Raw genomic sequence first — 22,602 nt, forward strand, 5'->3', positions numbered from 1 at the left:
AGGCTGCTTTGAAATATTATATCACAAAGTCAAGGTTATAAAACAGTTTCATCTCCTAATGTCATCTTTTGATTGTTTAACTTAGAAGCTTAACTTCTGAATTGCACATGAACTTTTATGTAACCTGATTACAGCTATATGTTTACTTCTAGCTGTACCTGAGGTATTTTCTTTTAGATAAGTTATCTGTTTTTCTGAAAGTTAAACAGGTTGTTCAGAACCTTGGTAGGGTAACCAAAATTATCGTGTGGTGGCTGCTACTCTTTTCTGTACCTGTTATAACCATTTTGGTAACGTATAAACTGCAGTACCAGAAAAAGGTGCAAAAGTGGCCACATGCTCAACCCCATCATTTTCTAGGCACTTTTAGAATATTATCCATATTGGCAGGTGATCTTTGTTCAATGTTCAGCAGAGAAACAACATCTTTCAAGTTCTATTCTTTTTCACATCTAATAAAGGAACTGTAGACTTCTGAACAATTCACTTTGCATAGCATTTTTAAGCTTATGGATGAAGTCTCCTTTACATCTGAAACAATTTAATCCTTAGCACAATCTTAACTTTCTCCACACACGTAATGTAATTATTTTAATTAACAAAGGATCAGAAAAAGTTTTTAGTTAACCTGTATTGCTGTCTTCCCCAAAATCTACTGCTCAGCCTCTACAGGAGCAAGAACAAACTCAGAAAAAGAGATACTGCCAGAATATACTGGACTGTTTGTTTCTTTCTTTAGCTCTGTGTCAACACAGAGAGAAGGGTCATTGGAACAGATAACTAATTTTATTTTTAAAATTCTTCCCCCATACTCTTTCTCAAATGGTCTGTAAACAACTTCTGGTTCTCAATATGTCAGAATGTTGTCTGGGAAATGACAAAGAAATCACACATTTACACTCAGGAGGCTAGCAAGTCAACAAACACAATAATGTAAAGAACATTTTATACACACCCAAAATGTAACTTTGGCTGTAAAAGAAAAAAGTGGCAATTCTGCAAAATATGTTACGTGGGGGTAGTGGGGAAAACGACATTTTAAATTATTGGCCTGAGGTTTACATGTGTGATTTTCTCCCATTTTTATGGTTTTTTCTTGGAACTCCAGTTGTTTTCTGCTTTTAGATTTCAAGATTTAACATAATTTCCATGTTTTTCTGTATTTTGAGTTACATTTTCTTTTTGTCTGGTCAAAGAAGGACGAATTATTCTATTGGTTAAAACATAAAACAAACAAAAAAGAAATTCTAAAGATAAATCATCAGTGCTCAAGCTCAGAAAAATAATAAAAGTTTTATGTTAATGTTCAATATTTCTGTGCATAACAAGAATTTCCAGTCAGTGCTGTCCTTCGTTCTCTTTCTTCACAGACTGTGAACGAAAATTACATTAAACTTTTGGTTAAAAGTGGATTGAGCCTCACTGGTCAATGTTTTATAATGCAGATCTATGGAGGTAATGAATTCAAAGATGGCCTTTGTAGAATATCTTGACTAAGTACAAAGCTTAAGGTCATTTGACTAATATCTTGCTATGTGTAAATAAAAAGTTTAGATCTAGAAGAGAAAATCCATATCCAGGAATTATTCTGCATATGGTTTCATAAATTAAAGCCATATGACAAAAATTCTAAATTACAAAAAGAATATTAATCCCATTTTGTAGCCAGTACTACAAAGAAATTCAGTGTATATCCTTTTTACTTCAGTAGTTATGATGCCTCCAGAAGTTCATCTGAGTGCCTCCAGAATTTCAGTGTTAAAAACTGACTGAATCCTAGTCACAGATGACTTAACTTTTGTCATCCCTTGGCATGGATCTGTTACCACAGAGACAATCAATTTGTCTGAATCAATGCAGTCTGAACAATGGAGTAAATTGAAAACTCTTCACAGCAAGAAATATTCAATTTCATTCCTGAGCGAAGACAACTCAGATTGTCTAATTCTGTCTGCCAAGCAAGACTATTCCATTGTTCAGGACTTAACAAGCATTGTGGCAAAGGACATGAAAACTCTTTTTGTTTCCAGCATTGCTAGGGCACAGCACTCTGAATCATAAATCTCAATAACTAGTTTTTACATTGGATCTTGTCAAACTTGGAACATAATATTTGCCAGCATTGCTTGGTCACAGCTCTTCACTCCTATTGTCAGAAACCAAGTATCCATATTTTGATGTGCGAAGCAGCAACAAGAACAGAAAGTAAGGTATTAATAGCCTTCAATAAATAACAATAATTTTCTTGGTAGTCACCTGGGGATCTTAGGGCCTGCTCAATATTCTTCTTCCTAAAAAAAAAAAAAAAAAAAAAAGAAGAAGAAATCTGTTTTTGTTTTTCAGCTTCCTTCCTCTTCTAACTTCATCCTTTCACCTGCTTCCAAAAGACACTGTAATTAGATAAGCCACTATTTGCTCCATCTTTAAACATATTTAAGTAACATTACTACTTATGAGTAATAAAGAAAATACATATCTATAAACAAGGATTGCATTTTTTCTTACTAAGCATGAGTTTCATTGTCTATAAAATTCATGGCAGTCATCCATTTATTATCACTAACTCAAAAGATTAGACTCTATAACTCCATCACTCTTCAACAGTAAAAATTTTTTTCAATTGCAAAGTCAATTTATGAAATAATATTGCTTTGGAATATTAAAGAAAATTGGTGTGAAAACCCCTTTGTTTTATACTTCCTAGATCCCGCAAAAAGATTTACTTGCTGAAAACACACAGATTTTTTTTCATTTTAGAAAGCACTAAAGTTTCCTAGGAAATCTAAGTGTACCAGTTAAACTCCATTCCACAACTTTTGTTCAGTTTGCCTTATCATTGAAGACAGATTTTCCTAAATAAAGGCTGCTACAAGGCTCAAATGATTACATAGATGTCTGAAATATATTTTGCTGGCTTTAATTTTTTGAAAGTTACTGCCTTGATCCCAATACAATTTAATTAATGGGAGCTTTGTGGTACAATATTCACCATAGTTATTAAAAGCATAAAGTACTGAAAAGCATGAACTTTACCAGAGCAACATTTTTGTGGGGAGTAAATCTTTTACTTTTGAAAAATAAATATTTCTTTAATCATATATTACAGACATTTTAACCATGGATTTTTGAACAGCACATCTGTTCCTATGTCCACAGTGACGCATCATGTGGTGACATGTCCCATCTATTTATGTCAATTAGCCCACTTTACATCAGTAAGACATCATGCTTAAGAGAATAGGGGATTCTTATAATAAAGAGGAATATATACATAACTTGGAATATGCAGGTTTGTATGTGTTTGCCAAAAAGAAAGAAAGGTCTTGGATCCAGTTCTGATTTCAGTGCCAGTTTTGGCCTATCAAGCCCAGGATGTGGACTCATAAAGGAAAAAATATGTGTATGTGGTATGAATCCAGGGGGCTTTATTTTTTTAATGGAAGTGCAGCAAGTAAAATATCTACATATGGAAGGGTATCAATGTCTTCCTGTCTACATTTAATACTACTGTCCTGTTATATGTCTGATTTTTATATTCGAAGTCTTCTAGTTTTTCTAACAGAATGGCAGTTTCTGAGAAGTTTTTTTAATGTGATCTGCTGTAACTTGTTTCCTATTTGAGATACGGGATTTTTAAGTGTCTGCTATTTCTGATTTCTTGGAATGTTTTCAAACAGTTTCTGGCTCAAAACCAAAAACCTTGGCCTAAGAATATCACATTCTCTTGAGTTCAGCCAGTAGTATTGACTTTTAGCATCATCAGAAGGTTTTTAACAATGCGATGATTTGTTCATTGAAGGCCAGACAATACAGAAAAGAGAAATTAAAGTCAGTTAAGCCTATATAATTTCTTACCTATAAGTAGGTAATAAATTTCTCAACTTATAAATGACTGATCAAGAAAAGAGAAATAGGCTTAGAGCCTCTTGAAAAGTCACCATTTAGTGTTTTCTATATAGCTTAAATAACAACTTGAAATAATGCTGTGAATATTTTCAGACAGACATGAAAGAATAGCCCAAAAATGAAGCAGCAAGAGCCTTCATTACTACATGCTCTAATCTTCCTTCCAAACTCAAATAATTTTCCTGTACTTAGAAGTGAAAGAGTGTTTAAAGCTCTATTATAAAGTGACCATGCCTAGAAGCATATAACCTTGCTATATAAATAAGACAACAAAATTTTGGCACATTTGACATCTACTTACTATTTTACTTCTATGTTTATGCATGTTTACCTACAAAATGACCTTACTGTAAACACACATAACCCTTGCAGAGTTCATTAGCAAATTTTGCAAATATGCATAAAGTAGTTTAGGAACATAAATTTTGCCATTTAAGACTCAAAAAATAAACAAAAATATTTTGAGATTACATGCAAGTTGGCCAGCATAAATAAAATCGGTATTAGCAAAAACCCTCTGTTGTATTCCATGAACTTAACTGTCTGCAGAATGGTGCCTTTTGACACTCATTTACTTCATTGCAAAATAACTATAAAATGCTACTTTTCTGATAGTAACGTGCAAGTACTGTGAGCAAAGCAGATATGAGTTTACTTGTATTACGTTAGGAATGCATTTCCAGACATGCAACCTTTTTCTTCTTAAAGTATAAATTAATTGGTTAAAGTAAAATAAAAAACTTTATAATAACAGTTTCTTAAGAGGTACCATGTTAAGTTCAAATTCAAGCTTATCTGAATCTTTTAGTTTATAATGTACCTGTAAGTCAGCAACCAGTGTTATATTTGGAGCTTCTCATTTATTGCTACTTTACTATCAAACTAGAGGGATCTATTCAGAATCATTTCACAGTTGCCTGTTCTAGCTGTGGTCTATTTTCCATTAGGGACATAGATGATGAAATAGAGATCATATTTGTTCAATTTACAAAAAATGCCATGGAGGAACGACCCACAAGCATTTAGCAAGGCAGGATTTGAATTCAAAGTTGTCTCAGCAGAAGTGGCTTTTAAAAAACAGGATTCGGTTCAATGCTCTATCTTGGAATAATCAGCTGAATAAATGTACAATGAGAAACAACTAGCTAGTCAGTGCCCAGAAGGGGTTTTGGAAGGACTACTCACTGAATGTGAGATGTCAGTACTATATCCATTGTGACAAATTTATTATCTAAACTCTACAAAAAATAATTTATTTTAGAAATTTAATCTACATGATTAAATTTAAGAAGTAGTCACCAGAGAGAAGAGCCTCAAAGTGGAGTTCAGTTTGAAGTACCAGCAGAGAAGATCTAAAAGAATGGTAAGTTGTCTAGAAAATACTGTAAATTGACAAAGATATAGCTAAATAGTGAAAGGCATAGGACAGACATAAGAAATATCCATAAATAAAATGTGGCCACCACAGAGAGGAAAGGAAGTAATTATTTTCCATGTTCATTGGAAATAAAAGGTAATAGATATAATTTAACAGGAGAGATTGGATAGTACACAAAAAAACCCCAAAACCTCAAGGAGATGGGAAGACCGAGCACAGAAAAAAAATAGGTCAGGAATATTAGGAATATTGACATATCTCTATCAGAAAATAATGTTTCTGATTGAGTAATCTATCCTACCTTATAGAATATGCAATATGGACTAGACAGGGACTCATGCTGTTGTTAGAGGGTTCTGTCCATTTTCAAAATACTGCCAAAGATCAGCAAAATCCCCAAAATTGCTGAGATTTTGGGATTAATGTTATATTGCAAATATGCAATGGAAATAATAACTAAAAGCAATCTCATGGCAACTTCCTCACTGTGGGCCAAAATCTAACAACAAAATCTATCAAGTTTTTTGCTTGGATAAAAAAATCCACTCTGAACTTTAGCCTAACTGAAGCTGCTGGTGCACTTCTTGTGCAAGTGAATGATGGTTAAGGGATCAGTAGTAACTCCCTACCACAACCATAATGTAATTTAAAAAAAAAAGTGCACTGTGTAGAATTAACCTCTTCAGCTCTTGATGGTTGCATCTGAGCCTGACTACGCAGCAGTGAGCATCTGAATTCTATTTTCTATCTAGATCAGCTATGTTTAAGACAGAAAAGGATTACATTGCAATTCTCCAAAGGTTTTCAAAGTTGTAACTCAAATAACTAACTATTTGGAAGTAGTCACCAACAAACAGGATAATATAGAACAAAACTGAGGAAAAAAAGTCATACCAATGATTGGAAATATACAACATAAACAAGAATGAATGGGTAAATCATAGGTAAAGATAAAGAAATTAAACACTTTTGTAAAAAACCATTTACATGGTTTCAAAGACAGAAGAAATACACCCTTGATACTGCTTTTTATTTTATAACCTTATTTTTTCCACTTTTTCTTCACTAACATTCAGAACGACGGTAAGCATGTTTTCACTTTCTCTTCAGAATTTCGTGTCAGCAAACTGTAAATCCATAGCTAACATATTTTAAGCCCCACCTATAATTTAATAAGTCATCTCCTGCAGACAATGGTTGAGAAAACTGTGAAGAGAAACATAGGCTGAAAATGTCCTGTAGGTGTGTTTTCAGTTACAATTTATTCAGTTACAATTTATTCAGTTACAATTTATTTTTATTAAATCTTACTATTGGTTAATACAAATTACCATAAAAAAGGTCTTACTCTAAGTATTTTTTCTATTATTTTTGTAGCTTTCATAGTCAGAGTCCCACTTACTTTTTTTATATGGAAGTTACATTCAAAATAATCTATGGTCACACAATTAAAGTGTTTTATCTAACCATGGTGGCTAAGCAGTCAAACCCAGACTTACTTAAGTAAATGGATCAAAAGCTCTAGGGGATGTTTTGTGTTATTGGAGCAAGCCAAGAAATGTTGGTTGGACACTTACTAAATATTTAAACCACAGAAACTGGATGGGTTAAATGACTTTTCCTTCAGGCCTGTTTTTGATGCTAAACTGAACGATGAGAATAAAAAACAGCAGTAAAAACAGGCAGGAGTCCTGTCCAGTGCCATTCAAGTAATCCACCTAAGGAAGAAATAGTAAAAACTGTCCATCTTCTATGTGTTATTGCTACATTGTCCTAAGCAACCAAGTATCACCTGGATAAATAGAGTTTCCCAATTATTGCCCAAAGATCACTGCGTTTATAGACTTATTTAAAGCAAATAAATTATTTCTACTTTTTGGAACAAATTGTCCTCTCCATTATAGGTCTCATATCTTCTAATTTTTTGATTAGGAATTACTTACACAATAAATAAATAATCAAGAAACCAATGTTATGAAAGATAATTTAATCAACAATATTTCAGAAGTAAGATAGTAGATATAGAAGTAAAATAAAAAGCTTCTATCTTTTTACCTTTGTTGGTTGGTTTCTTTAATTGTGCACAATAAGAACATTTTTACTATTACTATTTAAAATATATTTAGTACTTAATTCTTGACATCATCATAGCAATGTGGCTTATACTGAGCTGTAAATTGAAAGTGCACTTAAGAAAGATCATTTCTTAATGGAGAGAGCTCCAGAGTTAATCACAAGCTTCACTGTGACATATAGAGCCCGAAATGCTTTAAACTGTCAGGAAATTTGCCAATTTACTTTTCTTTCACAACTAGCAGTGGTTGTTATCATGATTTTGATCAAAAACAGTGAGCAAGCACATGTGGGAACCGAGATCCTAGGAATGAAGTGCAACATTACCTTAAATATTCATAATTTTCATTAATGGGCCATTAAAATCTTGCTTTATTTTTTGGTGCCATTTTATATGATGAATTATTGAAGGTTTAAATTTCTTTCCTGAATTTTGCAGAATTTTTAATTATTGTAAAATATCCATAAAAATCAGTCAGAACATTTCCCAAAGAAAATTATTTTCTATCATCCACGAATTGATAAAACCATCAGAAAGTATTTTCAGAGAAGCTTGTAGTATATAATCTATCTTGGCGATAGTCCGCATTATGTGCACTGCCATGAGAAAGTAATCAGACAGAAAGCATAAATTTCAATGTTACAGTTCCCAAAGAAGCTGTAACTAATGCAAGGTAAGTTATAGACACATCAGGATCTCTAATTTTAAATAAGTAATCATCTTGTTTATATGTAGCACTTTATATCTCTATAAACTGTACCTTCTTTTATTTATGTCACGTATATGCATAATATGCTAACTTAACATTGCTCTGGGAGTCATAATTTGGTTGATAAGTTTCTGACTTATGCTGTTAAGTTCTCAACAAATCTCATGACTAATGTTGCATTAACATATTATTTGCACAAAATTCCTTTGCTGTTAAAAATTGTGGTGAGTAATTGTACATAAAATGGAAAAATGTTCTGTCTCTCTTTTGAGTGTGTGCAATATTAAAATGTTAAAAAAGAGATAAATCCAGCAAGGGGGGTGAAAAAAACCTAAATAACTTGCTTGATTGCAAATTGATATAAATGCATGGAGTAATTTGTTTCAATGTGCAATGTGAGATTCAAATGTGATAATATGCATCCACCTGATATTATGCTGAATGCTTTCTGAAATGGCTTCATATTGAAATAAACATGATGAATTTCAACCCAAAGAATAACCTTTTCAGAAAGTTATAAGAGCTTGAAAATCGCTGTTTGGAAAAAATACACCATCTGAGCCATAGCAGTAGACTGGTTCATTTGAAGTTTCCGAGTTTTATTCAGATCAGCCAAGAATTACAGAGAAAAAACATATTTTGACTGCTTTTTTACACAATAAATTATTTAAGTTTTTATAGCTTGAGGAAATGAATGAAAGAAGCAAACAAAAATTATAAAATTCTAAAACAGTTTTTGGGGAGTTATTTGAAAGAGTTTTGGGGGTTCAAGCAATTAAGTTGCAAACTTCTTGCAAAAATGTTTCTGAATCAATATAAAAATGTTACTTTCTAACAGTCAGTTCAGAGTAAAAAAGTCCTAAATTAGTTCCTAAAAGACAATTAATTATGAGACTATCTTCCTCTCTTTACAGGTCTGATGTCTGTTTGTCTACAGGCTTAGATATCTACCAATGCAGATCTCATATTTCAAACCTTTTTTATTGTGAGAAAGTTCCACACTGAAGCATTCCTGATTCAATACTAGAGTCAGTTTGTTATCAACTTCCTAACTATTTTTGCACACTTACCTGAATCTATCTGAAGTTACATTTCACTTCTTAACCGAGTACCAACACAGATGGGAATTCTGAACACAAATGCTCTTTACTAAAAAAAAAAAGCATAAGCAGGCCCATCGACTCCTCACATCATCATCATTAAACTGTAGACTTCCCAGAAAATTGCTTTCCCTTGCAGAGTCTTGAGTAACTCTATGTTTCACACACATTAGGTGTGGTACTTTTTCTCTCACAGCTTTTTAAATAGTACTTTTCAAAGAAAGTTTTCCCAATTTTGTCACTGTTAAATGCTAGATGAGCCTTCTTGATTTCCCAGTATGAAGCTGGAAACTTCTCTATTGATAGAACAAATGTAAGGAGAGTTTCACATGAGATTAAACAAAAAACCAAAGAAAATAAAAAAGGCAGGCTACATCACCCTGAGATCATATTCAGCTTCCTATCAAACCTAGTAGATCACATTCATATGATGAACAATTTAACAGAGTAAACAAAGCTATTCTAAAGGCTTCATTTACAATTTTGTTTCAATAGATTTTCTCTGAAGCAGGAACACTTTTTTGAAAGTCTGCAGGAGACAAACTCATTTATGTCCTTTGTGGCAAAGCACCTTGAACCTAAAGGTTATGCTGAAGTCTGTGTCTTAAAAGTAAAGTACACGCTTAAATGGATTACAAAATGAAATGTATTTATGCCCTTGCTTAAAGGCAAGTATGTGCATAAACACTGCTGAACTGATAATTTTATGATTACTCATTGTCTAGAATAATTGCTCTTTCAGAGTGTAAAATTCTTATGTAACTCCCATTTGCTTCAGTGGGAGTCTTTAATTAGGTTCAAGAAAAATAGGAAAGAATTTGATATTTGTATGCAGAATTAGATGCTACCACTTCCCTCATCACTTAACACACAATGTATGCTAGAATAGTGTTCTTAATGAGGAAAGGAGGTAAGGTGGAAGAGGAGAAGGGGTAAAACCACATTAGTTTCCCTGTTAAATCCATGCTTGGGATTTTATGAAAAGACTCAAAGAAATTGTAATGCAATAGTATCCGGTCCTCACAGCTATTTGCTCAACAGCCAGTGACAAGTTCAGATGATGTAATGCTTCTAGCATGTGCATTGTTACTTAAGTGAGTTGCTAATTAACACCACACTGAAAGAGTGTGGTTGGGTGTCAAGCTACTAAAAATTGGTCTCTGCAGCTTAGGGAATGTTTCTGCTTCAGCTCCCTCTGTTCTTACTGGGTCCACAAAGCCTTCTCTAAGCAAGACACTTTTTTTCTCTTTCAGAGTTGGGGTTCCCACCCTCTTGATTGCCTCAGGGCTCTTAATTGCTACACACACAACACATCCCAAATTCTACTCCTAAATGATTCTAGAAAAATGAAATTTCTTGTGTGTTCTGGCAAATTATCATTAATTTATTTATACCAGAAAATCATTCTGGCAGCAGTTTTCTGGGACAGGATCTGGACCGTAAGAAAAATTTTTAAATGGAATGGAAAATCTATTTGAAAATGATCCTCTTGAAATATCTATGAGAAAGTATGATGTATATACATCATATACTCTAGGGATGCATGTGATTTTTTTACATGCAGCTGTTTTTCAGTATTTGGTGTGGAAAGAAGTTGTAGTGATTAACTCACATGCTAGGAATAAAATACATGTCCAGAATCTGCAATGAGCTTGCTAGATAAATTGGACAAGGCATTCAATCTCAGTGATGTTTAGGTGTCTAATATCTACATACGGTTCCTATTTCCAACTGAAACAATAGAAGTTAAACACTTATCTAAGAACTAGTCATAGAAATACTTTCAAGAAACTAGTCCTTAGCAGCTTCTTACAGTAGAAATACCTAATTCCTTAGCAATGCTTCCTGATACACAGTGAACAATAATTAATATTTAGAGGAACTGAACTGGAAATAGAATATATAATGCATATTAATATGATCTCTTATTTCTTTCCAAGGACAATGATTATTCTCTGAAGTGATGGAAAACAAACTGTGATGCTCAGACTTAGATCGTGTGTGTGTTTCTTTCATTTAGTTTACTTTTTTATTTACAAACCAGAAAAAAGTACATTTATATCTTTTTGCTTTAAGTAGATTTATAAACTTCAGCAAGCACTTTATTTATTTATTTAAATGAAGACAAAACAATCAAGAATGGACATTGAATTACACACATACTTCTCATTGCTGAAGTCACTGACCAGAGTTAATATGAAATAAACCCTTATTAAAATGTATTCACAGAGTTAGAGCTGTCTTTGTCTGGGACTATCTGCTCTCATAGGTATACAAACACATTAGCATGCCTGCATCAGGGCCACACTTCCCTGCCAAGACCTGGCACTACATCACAGGTTACAAAACAAAGCTTCCAGCAAACACACAAACTCTTTTCACAGATGAGCTCCAGACAGTAATACACCTAACTCACTCATTGAATTAATGATTAGATGCTATCCATTTGTAATGCTGGAATTTCATTCAGGATGTCTGCCTTTTCTGGGTAGTTCAAAGGAACTGACTAAAAATGTATCTGTTTCAGCTTAATTCCTGTTCTCTTGCAAACCTACCTAGACTTGGGACATGCTACAAGGAATTGTAATATTTCACTATAACTGCTCAAACGCAACTGCAAATAGCCCTTTCATCCCATTTATTGAAGAGAGATAATAGTCCCTGAAAGAGATTAGTGTAGGTTTGCTGAAAGCCAGCAAACCTGGCTTTCAGCAAATATGAGAATACGAAATATTCCCAAATGCCAACTGGATTTTCTAGTGGAAGTACATCACAACACCCTGAATGCCATCCCTATAAAATGGCAACAGAAAAGCTTCTTCATATACTTAATCTATATGGTTAATCTATGAAGGCTGTGAAGGTTAATCTAAGGCAGTATGACACAAGTCAACTACCAGATTACTAATACAAAATCCACATTCTATTTATTGCATTTTTAGCTAAAATTTGGATTGTTTGAGTGATAGAGCATGAAGGGTGAAGCTGAGATTGATAGAAATCCTTGGTCAAAATTGTTGAATGTCTTAATTTTTTACAAAGAGCAAGTTTAAAATCATTTCGGTGAAAAACTATGCTGGTGTCCCTAGCCAGATATCTTGTTTAGAAATACTATAATCCACTAGGGTTTGGGTTTTTTTTAAATATAAATCCTAGACTATCTTCAGAGGGCCCTAGGTGCATTAGCAGCAGATCCAGTCTTCAGAGAAATAGCTAAATGGTAGAATATCTGAATTAAAGCGCGTGTGTCATTGCATCATGTCTTAACTAGGTTGCTGTCAGGATGATTTGTTAAATGCAAATTCAACAGGCACTCTGTAGAATTATATCTTGGTGAAAGCTCCAGGTAAGGTCTTTATGTTATATAGAATAATGAATCAATCAGTGAAAGAAAGCATAAGGAAGGCTTAGACGAAATTTTCTTAGGTTCGAGCTTTCAAAACTAGAAGATACCAAATGGTGATATTAACATATTGTTATTGTGGTATTTTAAAAAATAAATATTCAGATACATTATGCTAGAAACTTATCCTATTACGTTTGTTTATGCCACTTCAGAAAGCCTAAATCATCTAAAAGCTCTGGGTAGGTTTTTCTATAGAAGCTGGCAATAGTACAGAATAGTACAGAATTGTGAAAAAAAAAAAGTGAAAGATTTCACTCCTTGGGAACAAACCAGCAAGTGTGCACTTGGGGTGAACTACATGCCTTTTGTGGTTTTATTAAACATATTGATGAGTTCCCTATTTCCTGTAGTGGGTCGTGGCATATATGCAGAAGTCTACATATAGACATCTAAGTTTGTGTGAGTTTAATTTAATCCAATACATAATTATTATAAGGACAGAGATGAGGTAGTTCTTCACAAAGTAAGGACAAACAAAATTATACAGAATCCAATTGCAGCTTGATAGCAGAAGATAGCAAATGCTCTGCTTCTTCTAGCTCCTCAAATCCAACTGGACAGGTCTGGGTATAAAAACAATTTGTAATCATTAAACACAAAATACATTTTTCTGAAGAAAGCATCCATATTTTTTTTTCAACAAGTATAATTCAGTTCCTAGCTTTGACTTAGTCCCCAACTTTGGGAATTTTTTTGATTAATATTTACTTGAAAATTATTTAAAACCTCAGTCCATTATCTTGTACAATATTTTGACCTCAGGTTAGCAAAATTAGGGGCCCAATATGGCAGGAAGCAACGTTGACCTAGATGTGCTCTGATCCTTTTAATGAGACAAATTAGGCAATATATTCATAGGACGTAAACTGTCATAACTTTACTAAAATTAGCAATTTCTTTAAATTGTAGAAGTGCTGTGTTTGACCCTATTTTTTGAAGTTGGAAGTGCTAAACACTTTAAGCATAAGCACGAGATCCTTGGTGGCGTAAGGAATCATGCCCTCCTAAACCTGATGGAGTACACTGTTTTAGTCCACCATTGTTGTGTAGTTAAACTTTCATATATCTGGCCAGATAAAGTGATGAAGAAATTAAGCAGAAAAAGCCATTGGTAGTCTTCTGGTCTAAAAATTGCAAGTTTTTACTATTGATGATTATTTCCTGAATGAGAATGGAATGACTAATGGAAGGCATCTGGTTGTGTAGTGATAACAGCACACAGCTTGCATAAGACCTTGTGTACAGTTGGCAGCACACAGCAAGATATTGTTCATAACAGAGACTGATTATTAAATTGTGTCATAAATTAGAGAAGATCCTGAATGGAAAAATGCAGACAATGGGATAGACTGAAGCCACCATATCAGCTCAGTTTAGAAGGGGATTTGCCAGATGACTGAAGAAGACAAACAGTGCTTTCAAACGGCACAATCATTTATTCTCCCTGAATATATAGACGTGAAAAGCAGAGGCAGTCTGCAGTTAAGTCACCTAATTCTCAAACCTGATCAGCTGAGAGAAAAGTAAAAATTCTAATTATTTTAAATATCATCCAGACTAACTTTCCTTCTATCAAGACCTTACTGAATAGAAGGGTCAATGGACAGCTTTTAAATGCTCTATTGTACAACTCTGCTGCTTGATTCACTGATGAAAACCTTTTTCATTTTACTGGCTTTTGATTCTGCTGCTGCTTATGAAACGGTTTTCATTAGGATGTGTAAAAATAAGTAAGAAAGAACTAACAAAGATTCCTATTTTGAGTTTGAAATTTAGAGAATAATACAGATTATTCTAGTCCTGAAATTTACTAAACTCTCATACAGGGTGCTTGTTAGTAAGTGACACCTCTGTTAGTATGAGAATAAATGCACAAGGTTAAGGCTTATATCTTAACTTTCCCGGGTAATTCCAGATGGCATCAGATGCTAAGTCTTCAACAGAGGTATGTCAGCTTTAGGAAGCTGTCCCTGTCCTATATGCCTCTCAAATCTGTTTGATTCCAGTTCCTTCAACCAGAATTGAATGCAACTAACCTGTATGTCAGAAAAGCTTGTTTGTGGGTCTGGGATATGAATAGAAACTGTTTAATGAGCCAGATTTCAAAAAGACAGTATTTTGGGGGAAGGGAGCTGGTAGGCAGACTGAGGGAAATGTGGTATGTAACTGTTCTCTGAAAGCATAGCAGAGAACAAACTCCAACTACTATGTTTTCATGTAAAATCCAGAAAAAAGTCTTATCAGTAACACGCTGGGTAGAGTGTAGAACACTGTCTTGTGGGACATGTCATACACCTTTTCATGAAAAATGGGACATATTTCTATGAAGCAAAACAAGCAGGAACATATTTGGATGGAATAAGCTAAGATTTGCCAACACATTCTTCTGAAGAGAGGAAACATTTGGCAGATCATCCATTCGGGAAAATTTTTGCCTGAACTACTCTGCTGCTGGATCAAGCAAGGAAGTGGGAGAAATTTGTGTCTCTCAATTACGTGCCTTTGCCACACCTTCCATGGGGAATTAAGTAAGCAAATCCATTGAAAATAATCAGCTAAGTTGCTTTAACTCTATAGAAAAATGGCACCCGAGGTATTAAAAAAGTTAAAGAAGGTAATTTATGCTGGAAAACATAAATAACTTTTAAAGGAATTACTTGAAAAAAATTCTTTAAAAAATTTTAACAGAATTCTCCAACATCGTTAGCTACAAATAATTTAATATTTTCAGATGGATTAAATATAGGAAAAGGGTGGATTGGAAGGACACCTTTTGCTACCATGACACTTTTCTGGTATTGCTGAGTGGGCAATATGACAATCAAATGTGACTAGCAAGAGGTATCAAGCCTCATACTAGCATGTAAAAGTAGCCAAGCTTTGGAGAATAGCATAAAAGACCGGGAGTCAGGAAATGTAGCTCTAGCTCTAATTGCACTACTTTCCTCCTGTGTCACGCTGTAATATGAACAATTTGCTAATAATCTAATTTGCAGAATATTTTGAGATCTCTTAAAGTTGTCAAAACAAAAGAAGGCTAGGTAGCATTACTCATATTCTCAGGTATGATTATTAAAATACTTAAGTGAAGTATCACACACAAAGTAATGTGGGACATTTTGAGGAAATTCAGATTTAGGAACACCGAGCAATTTTTCACATGTGAAGTCACTGACATATTCCTTCTTTTTGCTTCCTGTTGTGTCTTTCCACCCTAAGCACAAACATACAGCTGAATTGACTCTTAAAAAAGCTAAATTCCATTTAATGAGTATTGGGTTTTTAAATTTTTGAAGTTATTGATTCTGTGTGGTATGTTTCCTATATAAATGATGAGCAGTACATAGACATTGTCTTCTGCTGGCTGTAGAAACAAAGAATAAGAGGCAAAATACCCAAACAGTTCTTCTAAAGGATGCTCTTAAAGGTATGGGCTAAGTATATTAGAAAGCATATAGAGACATAGGGACCTAAAAGATCATCTAGCTCCAACCCTCACTGCCATGGGCAGGGACACCTTCTACTAGACCAGACTTCTCAAAGCCCCATCCAACCTGGCCTTGAATGCTTCCACGGATGGGGATATATACAAGTGACTAATATAGATCATTTGATTGACTGAAAATGTCTATTTTCTGTCAGAGAAAATTGGCAACTGACAATTATAAAGGAGATTTTAAACACTAGATAAACCTGTACTATTTGAACATAGTTCTACATCTTACCTATATGTATCTTGAAGTTTCATATTCATAAGTTAGTAAAGAGCTCTAAGAAAGTGCATGTGCATTTTGTAGGGTTCAATTGCCTTATCAGTTGTTTCCATGCATGTACAACATTCTTCAATGCATCTAGATTTCACCAGATTAAGTTGTTTGGTTTTTACCCCATGTACTTTCTCTGAGTATCTAAAAAAATAAAATATACATCTTTTTGGACAACAGAAATTGCATACTTTTGGAACTGTGAAGCTAAATCAAATGAATACAAGTCTCAGGTCAGCTATGTAAAGATGAATAAATTGCCATACGGCTAACTGAATGCAAAAGTCTAAAAAACAAGCATAATAATTATTTCTATTACTGGGGTTATTGAGCATGTTTACAAACATAATATCAGAATGGCTTGCTACAACTGCTGGGCTTGTGGGTTTTGTTTTTAATTATTTTGTGCCCTGATTAATAAAAAAACCCCTATTTTAAAGTAACTAAAAGAAAAACTAGAACTTGTTAAAAAAAGTTCATAATGAACTGCAGTTCTCCAAATTAATTCTCTATTAGGTGTATGTGGAGACAGTTCTAAGATGACAATAACAACATCCACATCATACATCAGATTCTTAAACACATTCTTTTATTTAGAGTATTTTTTTAATTACATGGTAAAAACTGTGAAGAGTTCACTATATAAATAACCCTCACATAAAGCTACTTAATAATGAAATTTATGTCAATATTATTATCCATCATTAGAGAGAATTTTAAATGAGGGTGTAGATAATCAAAAGGAAATGATTATTTAAAATTATATCAACATTCATCAGTGTACCAAATTAGTCTAAGAGCAAAGAAATACTTAAGCCCCATCTGAAAACTGATAATACAATGTAAGTGGCTTTGGATACTCATACCTTTGTAGATAAGGGTGAATTTCATGCAAAAATCTAAAAATAAATGGATTTTGCCACACACTCATTTAAAATAACTTCTATGGTTTAGGAACAGAGCTTATCAGTCTTTACCAGCAGTATAAAATAAGAGGCAAAGGCACTCTCCAAGGGAACAGATGGCATAAAAATGCCAGAAAAAGGCAAATGAAATAATGACATGAGCTGAAGGATTCCTTCCTGCCTCCTATCACCAAATAAGAAAAAATGTTTTGAAATGTTTGTATAAAAGCATATAAGCAGGCATGCAAGCAATAACTAGGTAAGGATTTATGTTGTGATGTATGCAGACTAACATGGCTCACAGAGGGCACTTAAATAAATAGGTTTTAAAAATACATTTCTTATAACTTTTCTTTCCTACCCTAGAATCAGTTTGATCATAGTCAAACAAATACATAAAACAGTATGGAAGACTGCTTTTGTAAAATTGTCCAGTGTTGGGCATTGAATCATAATATTTGTTATACCTTTTAACCTTAGCCACAGCACATGAAGGGGCAAAGTAGTTTCATGAAGGGAGATTTGTATAACAGTCCTTTCATTCCTCTTACAGAATGAATAAAATTTCAATGATGTTTTAGTATATACTTCATTATTATAAAAAGGGCAAGAGGCAAAGTTTCACAGTTTGATTGTCCTCTCCAATAAAATTGTTCAATAACTGCAATGAAGTGAATTCTGCTAACACTGCTCATCTTTGTTCAAGGGACAATAAAAGGACCACAGATTATTGCATTGCTTATTAAGTCCAGTAGTGCAAGCAATGCAGTCTTTACGCTTGGTGTCTAAACAGGGGTGAATTTCACCCAGAGGCAACTTTGGCCTTTAGTACTAGCAATTATATTATTATAAGATATGAATTTTACAGATGAACTAAATCCCATCTAGAATCTTCACCCAGAAAACCCACTACTGCTGTGCCTTGTTCAGAACTTTTCTATTTCAGATCTGGTATCCAGGTGTGTACTTGAAAAACATCTTTGATTTTACATTTACCATAGGCATAACACAATTTAACTGCATAGATGCTGTAAAGCTTAACTTAGAAACTGCTGCTTTTATTTAATTTAGCTACTTTTCCCCCACAGCTTTACATCAATATTGACTTCAAAGTGTTACTAGTTTTCATTAAATTGAATTACTTTCTCTTGTAATTTGAAAAGTAATGAGGCAGCTACTAAATGAAGCTGTTGACAAGACAAGAACGAGGCTATTAAAAATTACCTAGCAAAGTGTGAGTCATAAACAATGATGGTTAGTGTTCAAGGGTGGTTTCTGAATAAAATTGCACAACCTCCCCAAAATAAACAATTCTACTGTCTTCTCCTGTATGCATCTAAGAAATGTGAATTCTACCTTATTAATTCCTTTATTTTTATTCTGTTTCAAGTAGATGCTATTATGATGCCCTGCACACTGTATCTGAGTAACTTCCAGTTGTGCATTAAGTGATACAATTAACATCTGCTATGACTAACATCTGTTTTGTATAATTTGTTCTTTCATTAAAGTTTGGACTCGATGATCTTAGAAATTTTTTCCAACCTTGATGATTCTATGAGATTCTCCCCAGGGAGAGAGGTGGAGTTTTTGCAGTAGCATTTTGTTTTTGTGTGTTTTGGAAGTGTCTTTCCCTTTCTAAAAGAAAGTTTGTCAGATTTACAGACAAACATGCAAATATGATGTTCTTTAAACCTGATTAAAAGTACTGCAACAAGTATAGGAAGCAGAGGATGAGTACAATGTACCTTCTGTATTCTTCAATGTTCCCAAATCTTCGTTCACGAAGCCTAGCCATGATGATGATTCTTCAATGCTTTATATGTAGCAGCATTCACAATAACTGGAGTTTTCCAAATCCTAAAGCCTTTATACCTGACATTGACTTTTCTGGATTCTGTTTTACCTTGCAAAGATGCAGAAATGGGAAACTGAGACAGAGTCCTCTTTTACCAGGTTAGAAAGAATTTCCCACTGAAATACAAATAATTTGAGCATACTCTCCTTTGATCTTGAGCTTTATTTCTGTCTTGCTTGTTGGTTGGTAATCTAATGTAGAAATTGACTTCATCTTTACAAGTGGTCATTTGGTTGTAGTATAGCAAGCCAATATGATGGAGCATTTTACCATGATCAATTCAACCTTGGACATATAACTTATTGAAAGTTATTGAAAGTCCTCAAACAAGGAATGCAAATATGGATGCAAATATGAATGATGAATGACAGAAGAGAAATTCCCCATTGGTACTCTTTGGATGTCTCCCCTTCCAACTGGTGCAAGACAACAGGTTTGATTTCCTGTGATCTGCTATGGTTTCACATCACATTTTTTCCAGCAAGGAAGCTTATGTCAGTTGCTAGTTCTATTTCACATCATGTATCAATAATGAGAAAATTGCTGAAAAACTTTATGTACACATTGCAAGCAGAGCATTCTAGAGAGCACCTGGGTAGATGGCTTCAACTTTGGTTCCGTGAGAGGGTGAGTGTTCAGAGCACCAGTACTAAGATTCAGTGTATACAGTAAGACTCCAAGGGAGATATAAGGCAAATTAATACCACAAATAACCCTTCTCTGCACTCTGCCACCAATATAGGTATGTCCTTTGTGCACATTCCTTTTATAAAAACTCAAATTATCATAATACATTGTCTAAACAATTCATTCTGGTTCTGGAGAGCCATAATTCTACAGTCAACTCTATAACTAAGTGTGAAAAAGAGGTCTTAGAGATTAAGAATAAATACTTGTCCTTTCTGCATGGATAGAGATATCTATTGTGGTCAAGTATTACTGTCTCCTGGGCAGGAATTTTGGTTTTGTGAAATTTTAATGCCTACTAGTTGGGTGGCCAGAATATAGTAGGCACCAATGGAGAATGTGCCTCACAAAAAGCAGTGGAAGAGTAGCAGTGACCTGACCTGAGCTTGCTTTGTTGCCCAATAACTTCAGTGCCGCACACCACCTCTCCTGTCCTGAGTGATCCCCACACCTGATGGAGCCCAAAGTCATGGAGTAAAAAAAGACTATCAATGGACATTTTATGGACACTTTACAGACATTTCACAATGATCCATTGACTGGGGGATGATATCTGTATATATATATATCAAAGGATGAGAAAGGGGAAGGTGATTAAATAAGGATGTATTTCATGGCTTGGGACCTAAACATCACGTAAATAGTATGGAATAAGGGATGGAGAATGTACTGGTTTTGGCTGGGATAGAGCTACACTTCTTCATAGTAGCTTCTACCAACTTACATTTTAGATTTGTGATGAAAACAGTGTTGATAACATAGTAATGTTTTCGTTATTGCTGATGTTCTAGTTATTGCTGAGCAATTCTCACACAGTATCCAGGTTTTTCTGCCTCTCAGTCTGCTCCTCTGCAAGTAGGCTGGGGTTGCAGAGAAATCTGGGGAGAAATGCAGCCAGGACAGCTGACCCCAAGTGACCAAAGGTATATTCCATATCATATGACGTCACACTCAGCAATAAAAACTGGAGGAAGAGAGAGGAAAGAGGAGACATTCAGACTTTTGGCATTTGCCTTCCCAATTCACTGTTACATATGATGGAACCTTGCTTTCCTGGAAACGACTGAACACCTCCCTGCCCCTGGGAAGTGACAAATGAATTCTTTGTTTCACTTTGCTTGTGTGTGCAGCTTTTGCTTTCCCTATTAAACTGTCTTTACCTCAACCCTTGCGTTGTCTCACTTTTGCCCCTCTGAGTGTCTCATTCCACTGGAGGGGAGTGAGTGAGAAGCTGTGTTAGTTGCCTATTGGGGTTAAGCATGGCAAACACAAAACAAAAAATAAATTACAAAATTCAAAGAAAAATAAATGTTTATTTAGGTTTACTTACTCTTTATTCAGATTCTCGTCAAAATTTAAATACACAAAGAACTCCCAGTGCTCAACAGCTGTGTATGTTTAGTCATTCAGTTGCCAAAGTATGGATTCAAATACCTAATTTTCAAAATTTCCTTTAGAAAATGTAAGATTCTGTATCTTGCTTTTAAGAGTTAAAACTGGTGTCAATGTCTTGCTCAAAAGCAAGAATCAGCTTCTCAGCTGATGCATTTCCATTAACTAGTGTGAACTCACCACTAAAACCTCTCATAAGAATCAACTCCCCACAACTGCCCCCACCTCAAGTATTCACATCACTGTTTAAAGGCCCAATTTAGCCACCCCAGACCACTCAAAAATATTTGAACTAAATGCAATAACTGCTATACTGTTAACTAATTCTGAAGATCTTGTCCACTAAATAAGAAACCTGTTCATCACAACTACTAATTATCACAAAGAGCTCTTACTAACAGATATTGTGTGCTTGGCATTTGCCTCTAAAAGTTATCTGAAACAGGCACTAAACACAGTAATCAGTAAGTATTCTTCCTATTTCCCAGGCTGCAAGGAAACTTACCACTGAAAAATGGTTCTTAATTACGTGTTTCACAAGTGATAGCCAACCCTATAACTAAATGAATGCATGTGACAATATTATTGACTTTTCTTTCCAAAAGATCATGTTAAATGCTTATTGTACAGGCCCATGTCTGTAAAGGGCTATGGATCTGACAGTAATTTCAATGATTTTTTAGTAGCTGGCTTGTTAGAAAGTGCAGAGCAATAGAACTGAACACAACTGGATGCCTATGCAATGTGTGCTCTCCAACCTTGGATCTGTATAGCGATAAAGCACCAAAGGGGGGAAAAGAAAAACTACTAGTATAGTGTTTAATCTGTCTCCAAGTTACTTCAGTGTCATTTCATAGTTTGTTTTATTTATTTACTGAAGTTTTATCATTATTAGAGGGAATTGTTTTATTTTGTTTTAATGGCCAGAACATAAAGGACAAATAATTTTTTTCACTAAAAAGAAAAACTTTACATTGAGGGAGGATTCAACAAGCATTAAAAAATAAAATCTCTCCTGCTAGCTGAACATGGCATTGACAGTAACTTCTTCTCCTGAAGAACAGCCCAGTTGAATATTTAACATCTTTACATTCCCATAAGTAATTGCATGTCCTGGAGTGGCCTCAGTCCATCACCATCCCTGGGGAGGTGCCTAATGCCTGAGCGTAGGGCTGTCCCTCTGTTTTCCAGTTGTCCTGCTCCTGACTGAGTTTCCAGGCCCTGCTCTGCTGCCCCAGGGAGGTCCTGCTGTCCCCAGTCCCCTGGGTCTAGGGGCATTCTGGGTCACAGGGTGGCAAAAAGCCTAAGTCCAGATGTTGATAAACTCCACCTGATCTGATAGAAGGGGCTGGTGAATACCAGTGACAGATGTGTGATCCACCACCAGTGCAGGATATCTTTTCTAACTGGAAGAGTTATGCTC

General features: G+C 34.6%; 1 protein-coding gene across 1 annotated transcript in view; it reads right to left on the reverse strand.

The window, feature by feature from the left end:
- Window positions 1-1,381: 1,381 nt before the first annotated feature.
- Window positions 1,382-22,602, reverse strand: part of CRISPLD1 (cysteine rich secretory protein LCCL domain containing 1) — a 76,987-nt gene continuing 55,766 nt past the window's right edge. The window contains exon 14 of the mRNA XM_064650498.1: window positions 1,382-2,291. Coding sequence (XP_064506568.1) covers window positions 2,277-2,291 — 15 coding nt within the window. The 3' untranslated portion in view covers window positions 1,382-2,276. The remainder of the gene's footprint in view (window positions 2,292-22,602) is intronic.

This window comes from Pseudopipra pipra, chromosome 1 (assembly GCF_036250125.1).
Source record: "Pseudopipra pipra isolate bDixPip1 chromosome 1, bDixPip1.hap1, whole genome shotgun sequence".
Lineage (NCBI taxonomy): Eukaryota > Metazoa > Chordata > Aves > Passeriformes > Pipridae > Pseudopipra > Pseudopipra pipra.